The sequence below is a fragment of the Hippocampus comes genome, unplaced genomic scaffold (assembly GCF_001891065.2).
Source record: "Hippocampus comes isolate QL1 unplaced genomic scaffold, H_comes_QL1_v1.1 scaffold108, whole genome shotgun sequence".
Classification (NCBI taxonomy): domain Eukaryota; kingdom Metazoa; phylum Chordata; class Actinopteri; order Syngnathiformes; family Syngnathidae; genus Hippocampus; species Hippocampus comes.
In genome coordinates, this window is record NW_017805071.1 from 1,117,054 (window position 1) to 1,130,930 (window position 13,877).

A 13,877-nucleotide genomic window follows, 5' to 3' on the forward strand; every position below is an offset into this window, starting at 1 on the left:
CACGCACACACACACAGTGTGGACAGAGCTGGTGGAAAAGCAAATCAAACAATAGCGGTAAATTCTAGTGCCGTCACACAAAGCCAGAGAGGAGACCTTGCTTGGTTGTTCAGGGCCAGTTGGCTCAGTGAGCAAACAAACCTAAGTCCTCGTGCCAAAACACACACAAATATTTGCATAATTGTCCACGATTTAAGAAATGCACACACATTTTTTTAAATGATAAAATAGGTTGAGTGCCCTGGGCAATCATCTTCAAAGAAAGAGATTAGACTTAGTTTTTAATTTGACGTGATTTAAATGCAGCAAGGCAGAGGCATACATAATAGCCCGTGTGGTTTTTTTTATAGTTCCAAAGCAGAGAAAAGGAAGCTGTCAAAACATATTTGCAGACCAATAACAAGCAAAGATCAAAAGCCCAGCACTGCCAGTATTGCACAGTCACTTCTTCAGCTTCTTGCAGAATTACGCGGCAACCAGCTTTGCTTTGTATTTCACAAAAAATAAAATAAAAGCACTGAGAGAAAACAACTGCTTGGGCTCAGCATTTGACAAAAAATGTAGAGAATTAAAGATGAAATAATTGATTCGTTATTTTTCTCAAAAATCTGATGTTAAGGAATGTCGCTTCAATGTTCTGAACCATGCTCGTGTAGTATTTAAAATAATGCTGCCTGTGGTGGAGGATATAGCGCCCCTACACTGATCTCACATTGGACTTCTTTAATCGGCAAACCCGACAAACTTGAGCGCTGACTTGATCGCTTCCAAGCTGCGAAATTTCACTCGTCAGTGTAGCAGATCTGTGTATGTGGCACATGAAGCAGACATATCACCAAAAGCGCTGTTTCTGGCGATCATTTGAAAATATGGGCAGCTCTTCACCCAGCTGAGCTGCCCAGTCATGGGCGGGAAAAACTCAGTGTAATGTTGGGATTATATCAAGTGAAAATGATTCATTTAGAGACACATTTTCGGAAAAAAAGGCACCTCAAAAAAATTCACTTGGGTGCTTACTTTCTTGCTCGGTGGGTGGGTAGTCACTCCAAAGACCAAACTAATCGAATACAAGCAATTAAAGTCAACAATGTCTCATTGTCAAATATCCGTTTACCACGCATCAACCTGATATTATGTGGGTCGTGACTTCCAGGAAATAAGATAATAAATACTACGATCCCAAAACACAAATTGTAACTATGGACCCCTATTACACCTCGCAAACAAAAATGTCATTAGCCCTGCGTGATCGGAGTCCATTACCATTCAGATGGCAAATAAAGCATGGTAGGTCACTCAAGGAGCACTACAAAAACCAAATCAAGTGGAAATCAGGGCATATGTGAGCTTCCATCCCTTCTTGTAAGTGGCAAATGTTTCACAAGCTGTGTGGAAAAAAAAAAATCATGCCATGCATGTGCGCCACATGACCTACTCGCATGAAATTGGCATGTTAAGGGCATGTGCACGCGCACAGACGTTCATGCACACAGACATGGTACACAATCTATCAAAAAAAAAAAAATCACACCTGCGTCTCCATCTGCCTTCCTGAGTGAGCAAGACATGACTCAGCCCCTTCTGGCTTTCACCTCATGTGGGCTCTAAACACACAAACACTCACTCACGCCGTGAGAGCATTACGGCGGTCAGCACTTCGTTCATAACCTTTCCTCGCATTTGTTTTCGTAGGATGCCGCGCAGCTTATCAACACTTGACTTTATTTGCATTCACTTTGGCACTCGTTTGGGCCCTGTCTCCACTTTGTAATTGATCTGATGAGTGACATTGTTAAGGCCTGCTCAATTTGTTTAATAGCCTCAGATCTTTGCATCTACTTTTCGGGAACAAGCATTTAAAACTCGAGCAAATTATTCAGATGAGCCAAAATTGTTGCTTCCCCTGTCTGGACCGGTTGAACGACTTGGGATTTTTGTAGGTGATGCTGCTGTAGTTGACACTAAGGTGATGATAGTCGATTTCCATAAAGTCAGTGAAATTAAGTCAGTGAAAGAGGAGAGCTCTTGCACTCCTCTTGCAAATTGTCTGTGATTTGTGATTGGATGGGGGAATGAGGGGGTGGGAACCGTGGAAGTAGAATTATGCAATTTGAATGATAACCACAATTAATTTTCACCACAAAGAGGTTGTCTTCATTTCATTGTTTAAGGCTCCAGTTCTTGTCCTCCTTATCACTGTTACAGGAGGACGTTTGATGAGTTTTCTGACGGCATTCAAGGCTATTTTGTCAACTACGATTAGCAGGTTCCTTTCCAGATGGGCGTGCATTTATTCGCATTCATTTTTCACTGCTGCTCGTTTGCATATTGTTACCAAAACACCCAATTGGTAATAAATTGAATTCAAACTATTGGTGAGGTTGACACATCGATGAGTAGCCTCACCTCTTTACCCTTTTAAACAACGAGACTTACTTTCAAAGTAAAAGATTGACTGTGTTCTGCTGCTGCCTCTGATATTACGTCACAATTATCGCAAATTCATGAGTCGATACCATAATCTAGAAAACCATAAAAAATGGCTTTGATTGGCAGTCTTAAAGGGTCCACCTACTACTGACCCACATCCAGTTGATGCACCCCGCGAACTGCGATTGAGTAGATACATTGCCAGCAGCCAAAGAAATTCCAGAACCAGTCTACAGACTACAAACTTGAAAAACGATGCTGCACTTTTTGACCAGAATCACAAACAAGCAGTTGTTACAATTTTTTCCCCCAGACGTCAGTTTTCGGTCATCTTGGCTTGCTCCTTTAAAAACTGTCCCCCACCTGGAATAACCCCGTGCATGCAATGGGAAGGCACAAAGGCATTTGGCTAGAGTGAAAGAAATGCCAATGTTTACTCAGTGTGAAATGCCATGCCTGGAGCTTTTTGTGGCTCTTTTTGTTTGGGAGTGGAGGTAAAACGGGGAGAAAGTAGGTCGTAAAGGTGCTCGCAGATGAAAGCCAGGTGGAGACGTGTTTTGTGTGTGTGTGTGTGTGTGTGTGTGTGTGTGTGTGTGTGTGTGTGTGTGTGTGGTGGGGGTGACACATTTTCATCCAATTCTCCACACGGCTTTCTCCTTCCGTCTGTGCACCCGCAATCTACCTGCACAAAATAGGCAGGAGATCATCAGAAAACACAATATTTACACCACTCGCTCTTTTTAATTTACACTCTCAAGCGCTTCATCCTCAACCTCCCGATGAGAGCTTTCTTCAAGTGTATATTTAGAAGCCGTGTCTCCCACGGCGTCTGAACGCAGCACGGTGAAAGTAAGAGCACACTGAGAGCAAACAGAAGGAGAGAAAGATAAACACGGCTAATTAGGAGTCTATTGTGAGGTGTACGATGGCAGAAAGAGACATAAAAAAATAAATAATCAGAGATCCAGACGTCGCAGACGTCAGGTGGGGGGGGTGAGCAAACATGTATGCATGTATGCAGCTCATACAGACAGCAATCAACGTACAAATTACAGTAAAGATAGATTGGAAAGACATCAATATCATTTTATCTCGAACAATGCAGTCGTAGATTCACCAGTATAGAAGATCAATATTCTGTGAAAGCTAAGTCTGGGTGCTTGGGGTGGTTCTGACTGATGGAATCTTCACATTATCCGACCATACACCGGCATGCAAATGCCCAATTTTATACCGTCGTGTTCCTTTTCGCAAGGTACACACATTGTGACTTGTAATAGCATATTTTTGAAATGAGAGAGAGCCCCTCACCAGACGTCTGCTGTCGTTTCAAGCGTCACCTGTGAAAGGCAACCTGGTGCTATTGGGCATCCTGACTGCTGGGAAATACCAAAAAGGGGAGAGAAAGTGTATTCGAAAAACAAAGAGAAGAGATAGTTTATCTGGAAACGACATTGTGGTTCCAAACTATTAACTAAATTGTGTGTAACACTTTCAAGGTTTGCCTTCTTTAGTGAAGGAGACATCATCATAATGGCTTGTAGATCACCGGTCCTTAATCATCGGTCTGCGGACCGGTACCAGGCCCAACAGAGACAGGAAAAAAAAAAAAAAGGTTTATTTTCTTTGTTGCGGAGCATCAGCCAGCCTATCATATTAACGATTATCTTCCGGAGGTAACGTAAGTAGGGCTGTTATGGTGTAAGGCTTATTGTTTACATTGTAAGGCTTATTCATTATCCGAGAGGGGTCCATTTTTTTTGTTGTTCACTGTGTTATTTTGTATTGTTCTACAGTTGTTGTACCGTTGAATAAAATTACTGTAGAATTGTTTGTTGTCAGTACCAATGCAAAACAAAAAAACAAACAATTTTTCTAGCGCCCTCCTAGTCAGCGAATGGTTGCCAGTCTGCCAACAGCACGTACTCGTCCCAACCGGTCCTTGACGCAAAAATGGTTAGATATGATCAATTGTGTGAACAAAATGTCACGATAATATGGGGATCATGAGTTACTTTGTGATTCCCAGCATGAGATTCGGGAATGAAAGAATGGAAGCCGAGCACGCAAGGAAAAGTGAAATGAATGCACTTCGAAATCAACTGTGAACGGTTGATGACACTTGGCGGGAAGACAAAGGCTGCGCAACTTGAGTCATCAATGTTGTTTATTGTTTAATTTGCTGCGGTGGGGAGGCGGCAGCACTGTTTCACACACACACACACACACACACACACTTTCAAATTGTTTGAAACTTTCCACGCTGTGTCTTTTTTTTTTTTTTGTTTTGTTTGCTGTTTAGTGCTTTGACAGGTACCAAAGCAGTTGCTAGTCGAGACGATTTTGGCAGAACAAGCAGCACTTTACACATCACGGGAGAGGAGATAAAGTAGGTGAAGTGGCGTGAAAAGAATAACGGGATACGAATAAGTGAGGAAAAATGAGCACAGGAGCGAGTACATATTAGAGTAGAATAAGAAGGTATGCTAACAAGCAAAAGGGATGAATGCATCTGCCGAAAAGCAGCGGATGGATGTGACTTGGTTGTACTCATAGGTCTCGTGGATCCCGTGACAGAATCATGAATCAATATGGAAATGAAGCGACTGTAGACTGCACGGATTTATCAAGATATTTCTCACCTGCAAAAATCAATGAGGCGCGGCAACGACGTCATGCTAACAGGAGCTACAGTTGCTTCCGCGTTTGGAATGCCTTCTGTTTTCAAGCGGACAAGATGACATACAATTATGCGCATCAAATTACAACTCCAGCTGAAGGGGTTTGACAAAGATAGAAGCGTTAAATTGCAATTTCCGTGTCACGTTGGTGTCAAATGCGCAATCTGGATTGAAAATGGAGCTTCTCAGCCTGTGTACACGTACATGTGGGTTGTATGGTAGAGGGTTTGCCTAAGAATGTCTACAAAGTCATTCATAAATATAAAATGTGATTTTTTTTTGATCAAATTTGAAATATGTCATGGCACCCGAAAAATGTGCCTCAAATTACAACTTTTTTCCGATGAGATTTGACATTAGCTAGCCAAATCATTTTGGTTATTTGGATTTACATCATACAATTTCTGAGTTTTCAGTGCGTGTCTTGTATTGAGTGTGCTTTATTGTTCGTGTACTGTATGTAGCAAGTATATTGTGTTTGGAGTGGCAGCAGGGCATTTGTTGTGTTCAAAGAACGATCTTATTGTTCAATTACATTTTATGATTCATATCGCTGATTAGAAACACAGTTGTACTTCTCAAGTTGGCAAATTGGAAATTGAACTACGTTACCTTGCCACAAATCTGATGGCGTGTATGAATTCTCATGTGATTTTATTGTTTTAGTCCTTCATATTAACTACAGGCATGCATATGTGTAATAATTCAATCATGGGTTGATTGATTATAAGATTTGAGATTTTTTTTTTGGGGGGGGGGTAGGGGGTAGAATTTACTTTGATTGATTCATTCACTCTCAGCCCTTTTCAAAGCAGCAATCCCCACAAACTGTTTTCGAAAAGTTTGACTGATCTTTCAGGACCCACCGATCTTATGTTCTGCGACAAGACCAGGACACAACCTACCAAAAGAAACAAACATATCAAGGGCGATTTCCAAAAATAGAAGTCTTCTAAAAATTAAATACAGACAAAAACCCAAAACAGAACAATATATTATACTGAAAACACTAACAGTAAAAAAAAAATAAAATAAATAAAGCTCAGACAGAAGAAATGGATTGTGACCCTTTCAAAAAATCTCCATAACCTGTGACAGACTCACATTTTGTGAAATGTCACTCACGTGCGGACCATCAGCCCAATGTAAAGTCAACATCTGCAAAAGAGTACCGACATAGTGTGTCATTAAAAATACATGCTGAAGAAGTTGCAGCACACACAAAAAGACGCCAATAAACACCCCCCACCCCTCCCTCCCTCCCAGTCCCTTGGCAGGGATAATTACCGGTCTACATACACTCCCATCATGTGTATGCGGCAACCATAAACAATGCTTCATCAATACCAACCCAGCGCAATAAAGTAGACGTGTGCCAGCACAGACGGCGACTGCACTCGTGGAATTGGGGGCAGCGGGAAGAGGATCACAGCATGTGAGGGGAGGGGAGGAGGAGGCGGGGGGGCACAACACGGGGGAGGTTCGGGCGGGGGGGGCGGTGGAAAACCTGCCAATACCGATAAATATTTCATCCTACAACACACACACAGTCACTGAGCCTGGTGCCCACCGGGGGGAAGGAGGGAGGCAAATATAGCAAGTCAAGAGAGTGAGGGAAAGAGGAAAAGGAGAAAGAGGGGACAGCTGAGACATAGCAAAGCCCGGAAGGTGAAGGTGTCCTCAACATTTATGACCGTGATGCTAAGCAGAGCTGACGGCCTTCACGCACACACATACAGATGAGGGTGTCTCACACACACACACACACACGCTTCTCTTTTATCCTAGACTCTCTCGACCCGGGCGAAGTTCGTCTCCTCCGGCTTGACACCTGGACTAGCAGGAGCGCTGGTGTGAAAAAAGAAGTCACAGACAGAGAACACCGCACGGAAGACGACGCTTGAGCGCGCGAGCGCGGACGAATTGACTCAAAGCGAGCAGAAATGACGGAAACAAGACGCGAACGGCAGATTTTTGTCACAGGGTGGAATACTACTTCCTTGTAAATCTCGCTACAATCCGGACTATCCATCATGGTCAGAAGCGTCCTAATTGGAGGCACGGAAAGCAGTGGAAAATGGAACTATGTCACCTTTGGGAGTTTTGGGGCAATATTTCCTGTTTTACTGTCCCCATTTTATTCTGTGTAGAGAATAGAAGGGTTTCCACAGAGTAGATTGCAGGGTGCCGTGTACAATTACAAGGTCCTCTGATGAGCTTGTTGAGGCACTCACATAAAACATGAGCGAACTCGTGATCTTGACATTCTTTACAAATAGAGCACCGCATCAAGGAAAAGCTCGAATAAACGGGTGCTTCGAATATTGTGACCCTCTCTGCTCGCTAAATCCTGCAGACATCTGAAATTTGTCGTACACGTACGTAAGAAAATAAGCACCTTTGTGCCGATTCTGAAACGTCACACACAACTGACCGAACGAACAGATGAGTGATGGGTTGTGTAAAATAGGGGATGGATTCATCTTTTCGACTGTGTCAATCCAAAGAGAGAATTCGAGACTTTTTAGACCGGATCTCATTAAACCAGTGTTTCCCAGCCATTATTTAGCCGAGGCACCCATTTTACACCCGAAAAATCTCACAGCATACCACCAAACAAAAATACCGGAAATAAAGGATCATCTCATCTGGATTTACACCCAAATTGACTTTGTGGGAAATCTGACCCGATGCAATTGAATACAGAGCCGCTAATGATGTCTCATAGCGCATTATGGGTGCCGCTAGTTGGGAGTCACCGCATTCAAGTGTGCAGGTGTACGGATAGAATGATTTGTCTGGCGCGTGTCCAGCGTGTGCGTGCACGTAAGAAAAGCGACGTAAATGAGACAATGTTTACATAGCTTCTCTCGACCAAGTGTGAGACAAAGCCTGTTGTGTATGCCTCTCTGGGTTTACTGAGTATTCTTAGATTTTTCACATTCTGTTCCAGCCTATACACCAGATGGGCAACAACAAAGAGAGGGAACGGCTCGAGAGGAAAAAAAAAATGCTTGGCTTTGTTGTGCGTGTGTGTTGCAGTGTAGTGTTTTTTTTTTTTTTTTTGTCAGCTCGGCAATTGCTCTTTTTCTTTGTATGCCTCCTCATCCGCTTCATCATCCTTTGTAATGTTCCGACATGATGAAACGGCAAAGAGCCACATTGTGACCCCAACGCGAGACGATGAGCTGATCATCCGTGCGGGGGGGGTTGTCTTACCCTCATCAACTCCTCACCGCTGTGCTCCTCTCTGACCACTTCCAGGATTGCGACGAGACAGAGGTGGACAAGAACAAGTGCTGCACCTTGTGCAACATGTTCTTCACCTCCGCCATCGTGGCTCAGTCCCACTACCAGGGAAAAACCCACGCCAAGAGAGTCCGCCTGGTGCTAGGTGAGACTCCCAGCAGCCCCGCAGCCTTGACCACGCAGCCTACCAATGCAGGTATTCTACAAAGTCCAGCTGATCTCTACAAAATGATGACAGTTAATAACAGCTAGGGCGGGGCCACCCTCACAAAAACCACAAAAAAAAAAAAAGATGCCAGCCTTCACTGTCTGCTTGGAACCATGTTTGCATTAAAGAGTCCCTGACACTCTCTGGTGAAAATTTTGAAATGATGAAGAGTTACAGAAACTTTGACTTCCGCCTGACACTGATTCAAATCATGTCGTTTTGGTGGTTCTGTCGCATTAATAATGCCGAGCACAGCTTTCGTGACCATGACGACCGGTGGACAGCTCAGGCATGTAAGCAACTACTCAGTCTTGCCAGCTTGATGACTTTGTTTCAAAATCCAGCAACTGTTTCAAAACCTTTGCAAATTTTTCAAATCAGACCTTCCACACTTTTCAAAATATGCGTGACACTATAATCCAAGAACAGCGTTCTGAAATTGAAGTTTGTGCATATCTGAGCAATTGGTGAAGCATACGTTCATATTTTGACTTCAGGAAAAGTAAACTCATCTCAGATTTTTCACATATGGATACTTTCCATGGTTACAAAAGGAAATAAATGAGACATTTAATGACAAATTTAATGGGTAATTTAATGATGGAAAAAAAACAAAAGCCTTTCTTGGTTAGTTGTGTAATTTTATTGAATATTTTGCAGTTTAACTAAGTAAAGATAAATCATTAGATCCAAAAAAAGAAAAAAAAAACGAGTCTGGTTTTTAGAAAGCGGACAAACTTAATGACTATTCACAAATGGAATTATTTGGTATGCACGTCTGCTTTTGACATGAACAAGCACACAGTGCACATGCTGTGTATTTTCATGTATCAGTTGAATGCAACCCATTTGAGGTGAGAGCAGGTCTTTAAAAAGAAATATTTAGTCAGCCTTCAAGTCAAAACGTCTCATCTGCTTCAGAGGAAAAAGAACGCGTTTGCAAACATGCCAGAGGCCCAAGAGGAAGACTTGGAAGGTGAAGTTTAATGAAGATGAATTAATGTTTGTTCAAACTCGTGACTTTTTTTCCTCCTTTTAAATTAGGGTGTCTTGACTCTGGCGAGTCGTGCCCGGGGAGGCTTTACATAATGTGACTCTAATTGGATTTATTGTCACAATTCACAGAACTATGAATTTGCACATTTCCAAAAAAAAAAAAAAAAAAAGAGTATTATAATAGAGCTCCAAAGCGACTTTTTTTTTAAACTTTGCCCTACTTTGGAGATGTGCTACTCGCGTACAATTTCCTCTTGGGTAAGGAACTGTCTAAGCAGAGCAAACAGTTGGAGGAGAGCATCAGAAGAAGGCATCCTGGGAGGGAAGAGAAGCTTTTCATCTGCGATTCAAGTCCAAAATAGCCTTCACTCCGTGATGCGCAATCAATCCGACGAGACATATGAGCACACATACGTGCTTTCAGCACGTTGAAATCTGACAATCAATGAGGTGTCCGCTCAAACAACACCGCTGTGGGAAATCAAACCTTCAACTTCAGATTGCAGGTGCATCGACGATGTTAAGTGAAAAATAACTAATAGAAGTGGATATTCTTGAAACGGTCACATCCCTCCCAAGGTTGGGTAACGATAGCGTGCGGTGTACAGCCAAACAACATTGGTAGCAGTTTGCATGAAATATGGTTTAAATATGTTGCGATGTTCATAGGCGTATAAGGAAAAAAAAAACAGCCATTGAAATAATATTGATGTGAATTGCAGGAAAGAGTGAGTGTAGGCCAACGAAACAATATTTTAATATCAAATATTTATATTATTATTGTTGACGTCCGTCCAGCTTTAATATTTTTTTTTTCCCCTGCATTTTAGGCCTGTGTACCTACCTGTACATTCAGGTTGTTTCTTGTGCACAGTAAACAAGAGATATCAGAGCAGTCACAAGAAAAGACGGTAACGGTATCAAGATATTGATTTGTAAGTCTGGGAATGGGGAATTGATATCTGTGGTGTAAACACAGCTTCCAGAAAGACATAGAAGAGAAGCTTTTTTTCAAGTGTACCTGTTCTTTATTCTTCTTCTTCACAGTTCGCACACGGCCCCGCCCCGCCCCGGCCCTCGACAGCTCTAAAGCTCTCACTCTTCCTCATGTGCCGCACTCTGTGAAAATCTCTTACTTCTGCTCCAGTGCGCAGAGATCACAGTCACGAGAAAAAGACAGGGTGGGAAAACATGAGAAGAGGGTGTAGGGGGAGAGATACATCCAAGAATCTTTCCCTTTTGCATCAGAGCACATGCTGGCCACTACCAAATTGTGAGGTGCAATGATTATAGCTTTTTATTTATTTTTTTTTTGTCTGAGTAAAATTAAATACCAGTAAAAGGGCAGAAGGATTTAGATTTTAATTGTGATTTATGGGGTGCCAAAAGAAGTAAAGGGAACATGAGTCGGTGTGGTTAGTGGAACGAGCGGCCAAAGATATAATAACAATCAGCTTGCCGGGGTTTCTATTAGCAAACTCGCACTAAAATAGACGACACTCGAAAAGCACTCAATGGAGCTCAGACCTCCGCCAAGACGGAATGACTGCGGTGTGCATATCAACACAAAGCATTCCTGGCACGGAACAGTTGAAAATAAATCGTTGGAGTTCACATTGACACAAATATAAAAGTGGATTCATTAAGGAAACTGATACGATGGCACTCTGCCAAGTCTCCAGCGAGTTTATGATATCAGCAAACACTATTAACACCAAAAGCGACACCAAAAGCGGAGCGACTTCAGGGTGGAGTCAAATAGCCACAGAGGTCCTCGGTTTATGATGTCCCAACTTAGTCTGTTTCAAATTTGGGTTACTTTGCCACTGGAGGAAAGGAATTCCATCGCAAAGTGAGGACCGGATGTATATGTGATCTTCTGACGACAACAAAGTCTTTTAAAAGCGTTGCTGAAGCTTTGAGAATATCCTTTGACAATAATGAGCACTCATGGGATTGACCAATCAAAGGGAAAGTCCAAGGAACTGTGATGCAAGGAAAAATTGGAGATTTGCTTATATCGGGCAGTCATAGTCAAGCAGGATGGATGGACCGACGGCGGGGGTGGGTGGGCGTTAGGACGCCCGGTTGTACTATGTACTATTTTTGTCACATCAAAAAAAGGAGAGCAATGGTTACCCAGCGTCACGTTTTGAGAAAAGTGACCAAAGCACGGCCGCCGTAGCAAAGCCCTCAACAGGCCATGCGCACGGCTCGCGAGCCAAACCTCGTCACCTCTCAACGTCATCTGGCGGCGCTTGTGTATTTGCTTCGAGGCGTCACACGGTAAAAATTCAGTTCATCGTTCCATCTTGGGGCGAATGGCCGTGCAGTAACACCGAAATAAAAACATTTGAAATTAACTCCAATATCTCAAGTATAATATTGATGGACAAAGACAACATATGGACACGTAAAATGTGGTTTCAGTTCCACCTCCCCACTCAGAACTCACTTTTAAACTACGAATATGCTGTAAGCTAGCGAATAGTCCAGCATTAGCTAAAGAGTGTTCCAACTATGATGCTAACCGATTTTTTTTTTTTTTAAAAGACCCCCAAACAGCACCTTTGCATAGCTCCTCATCAAATTGAAATCAATCAAATTTGTCCCTGCAACACGCAGCTCCATCACCGTTCAATGAAGTTCGTGTCAATAAACGTACCCGCAGCAAGTCAAGCTTTACTGCCAGCTCTTCATTTGTAAACAGTCCTTGTGAAAGAGGTGCCGTGACTCATGTGTGAGTGGTATTTTTGTTTGTGTGAACGCGTGGTATTGTTGCGCTGAAGTCATCGGCGGCACAACTCGAGGTACGCCGTCACATTGCGGATGGCGGATCGCCACATTTGGACACGCCATCTGCCTGCCGTTCTCAGCGGCCATCACGCAATTTGGCTCTGGACCTCACACTCCCACTTCACATGTGTCCAAATATACATTGACTGAACCTCACATGCAGCCAAGACTATTCTCCACAATGCTTCACACACACACACACACACACACACACACACACACACACACACACACACACACACACACACACACACACACACAACCTGGATTTACACACAACATATACACGCACGCAGCAAAAGCCATGAGCCACAATAGGCATGTCATTGCTGGTGGCTATTAATGGACAATCACCATGGTAACCAGTGTCATGTCATGAGCAGTGGGTCACCTGGGGGGGGTCTAGCTTCATTACCTCACTCAGAAGGGGGATGAAAAGAGCAGAAAGACACAGGGGAGGAAGGAATAAAAGATGGAATGAAAAAGATTCTGATGTACAAGTTCAAGAGTAAAGAGAGAGTTTCTTCAAGGATGGTCGCTGGAGGGCCAACGACCTTCTCGTGACCCTTATCTGTGTTTCACACATGTGGCTCACTACGATCGACTGCTCTTTGCCGACATCTTTCAAATTAGCCTGTGTGGGTTAACATGTCTCGGAATGATTGAGTATGAGCTTGGCTGGGTGGCTGTTTTTTTTTGGGGGAGGAGGTTGTTTCTGTATTTGTGCCATGGATCCTTGAAACCATATAAGTTTGGCGAGAAGAAAAGACAGAAAAGCTACAATATTTCAAAGTTTGACCTTGAATCGCAATGAAAGTATGAACAAGATTCCAAACGGTGACCAAAAATGGTGCAAGACAAGAAGAAGTGTGTGGGCATCAGCTGGTCTCCCTCACCTATCAATTTATAAACCATAAATAATTGAACCCTTTCAGGCACAGCGGTGACTACAGTGGACAGCTTATCATGTTATCGGGTTACTGGGTGCATGAAAGGGTTAATGTCATGGTGCCTAAGGTCAAAACCGTTCCCTTTCTTTCAGCTTCACAGCTGTCTATGTGGACCTCGAACTATATCTCCAGCAGTCTCGTAGTCTTCACAGCCAAAGCTCAAATCCGTAAATAAGTACAAACATTCAGCACGATTGTCCTTTTCGCTTTAATGCTCGCTATATGATATGAACACTAACCACCAGACTAATTTGTCCGAAATGGTTCCCATTCTTGATACCCCCTGAGCCACACCCACGCAGGAGGGCAGCTCGTCACTCGTCGATGTGACACTCGGCGATCTCCTCTGATTTCCAACACGATAAGCGTGCCAGGGTACAGATAGCGATAGCAAGATGCCGAGCCAGGAAAAGCCATGTCACAGCGACACAAGTCACCTATCTAATTATTTGTCCCGAAGAGGCCTGATCGAACACCATTTTTGTTCTTTTCACGTAATTCCGACAAATAATTGCCAGGGTGCCTCATCATAAGTGTTCCTTTTCAGCCCTCTTTGAGTCAGTGGCC

The 13,877-nt window shown here is 43.1% G+C and overlaps 1 protein-coding gene across 1 annotated transcript in view; it reads left to right on the forward strand.

The window, feature by feature from the left end:
- LOC109512708 (zinc finger matrin-type protein 4) overlaps positions 1–13,877 on the forward strand; it is a 46,226-nt gene that overhangs the window by 11,019 nt on the left and 21,330 nt on the right. The window contains exon 3 of the mRNA XM_019864646.1: positions 8,376–8,556. Coding sequence (XP_019720205.1) covers positions 8,376–8,556 — 181 coding nt within the window. The remainder of the gene's footprint in view (positions 1–8,375; positions 8,557–13,877) is intronic.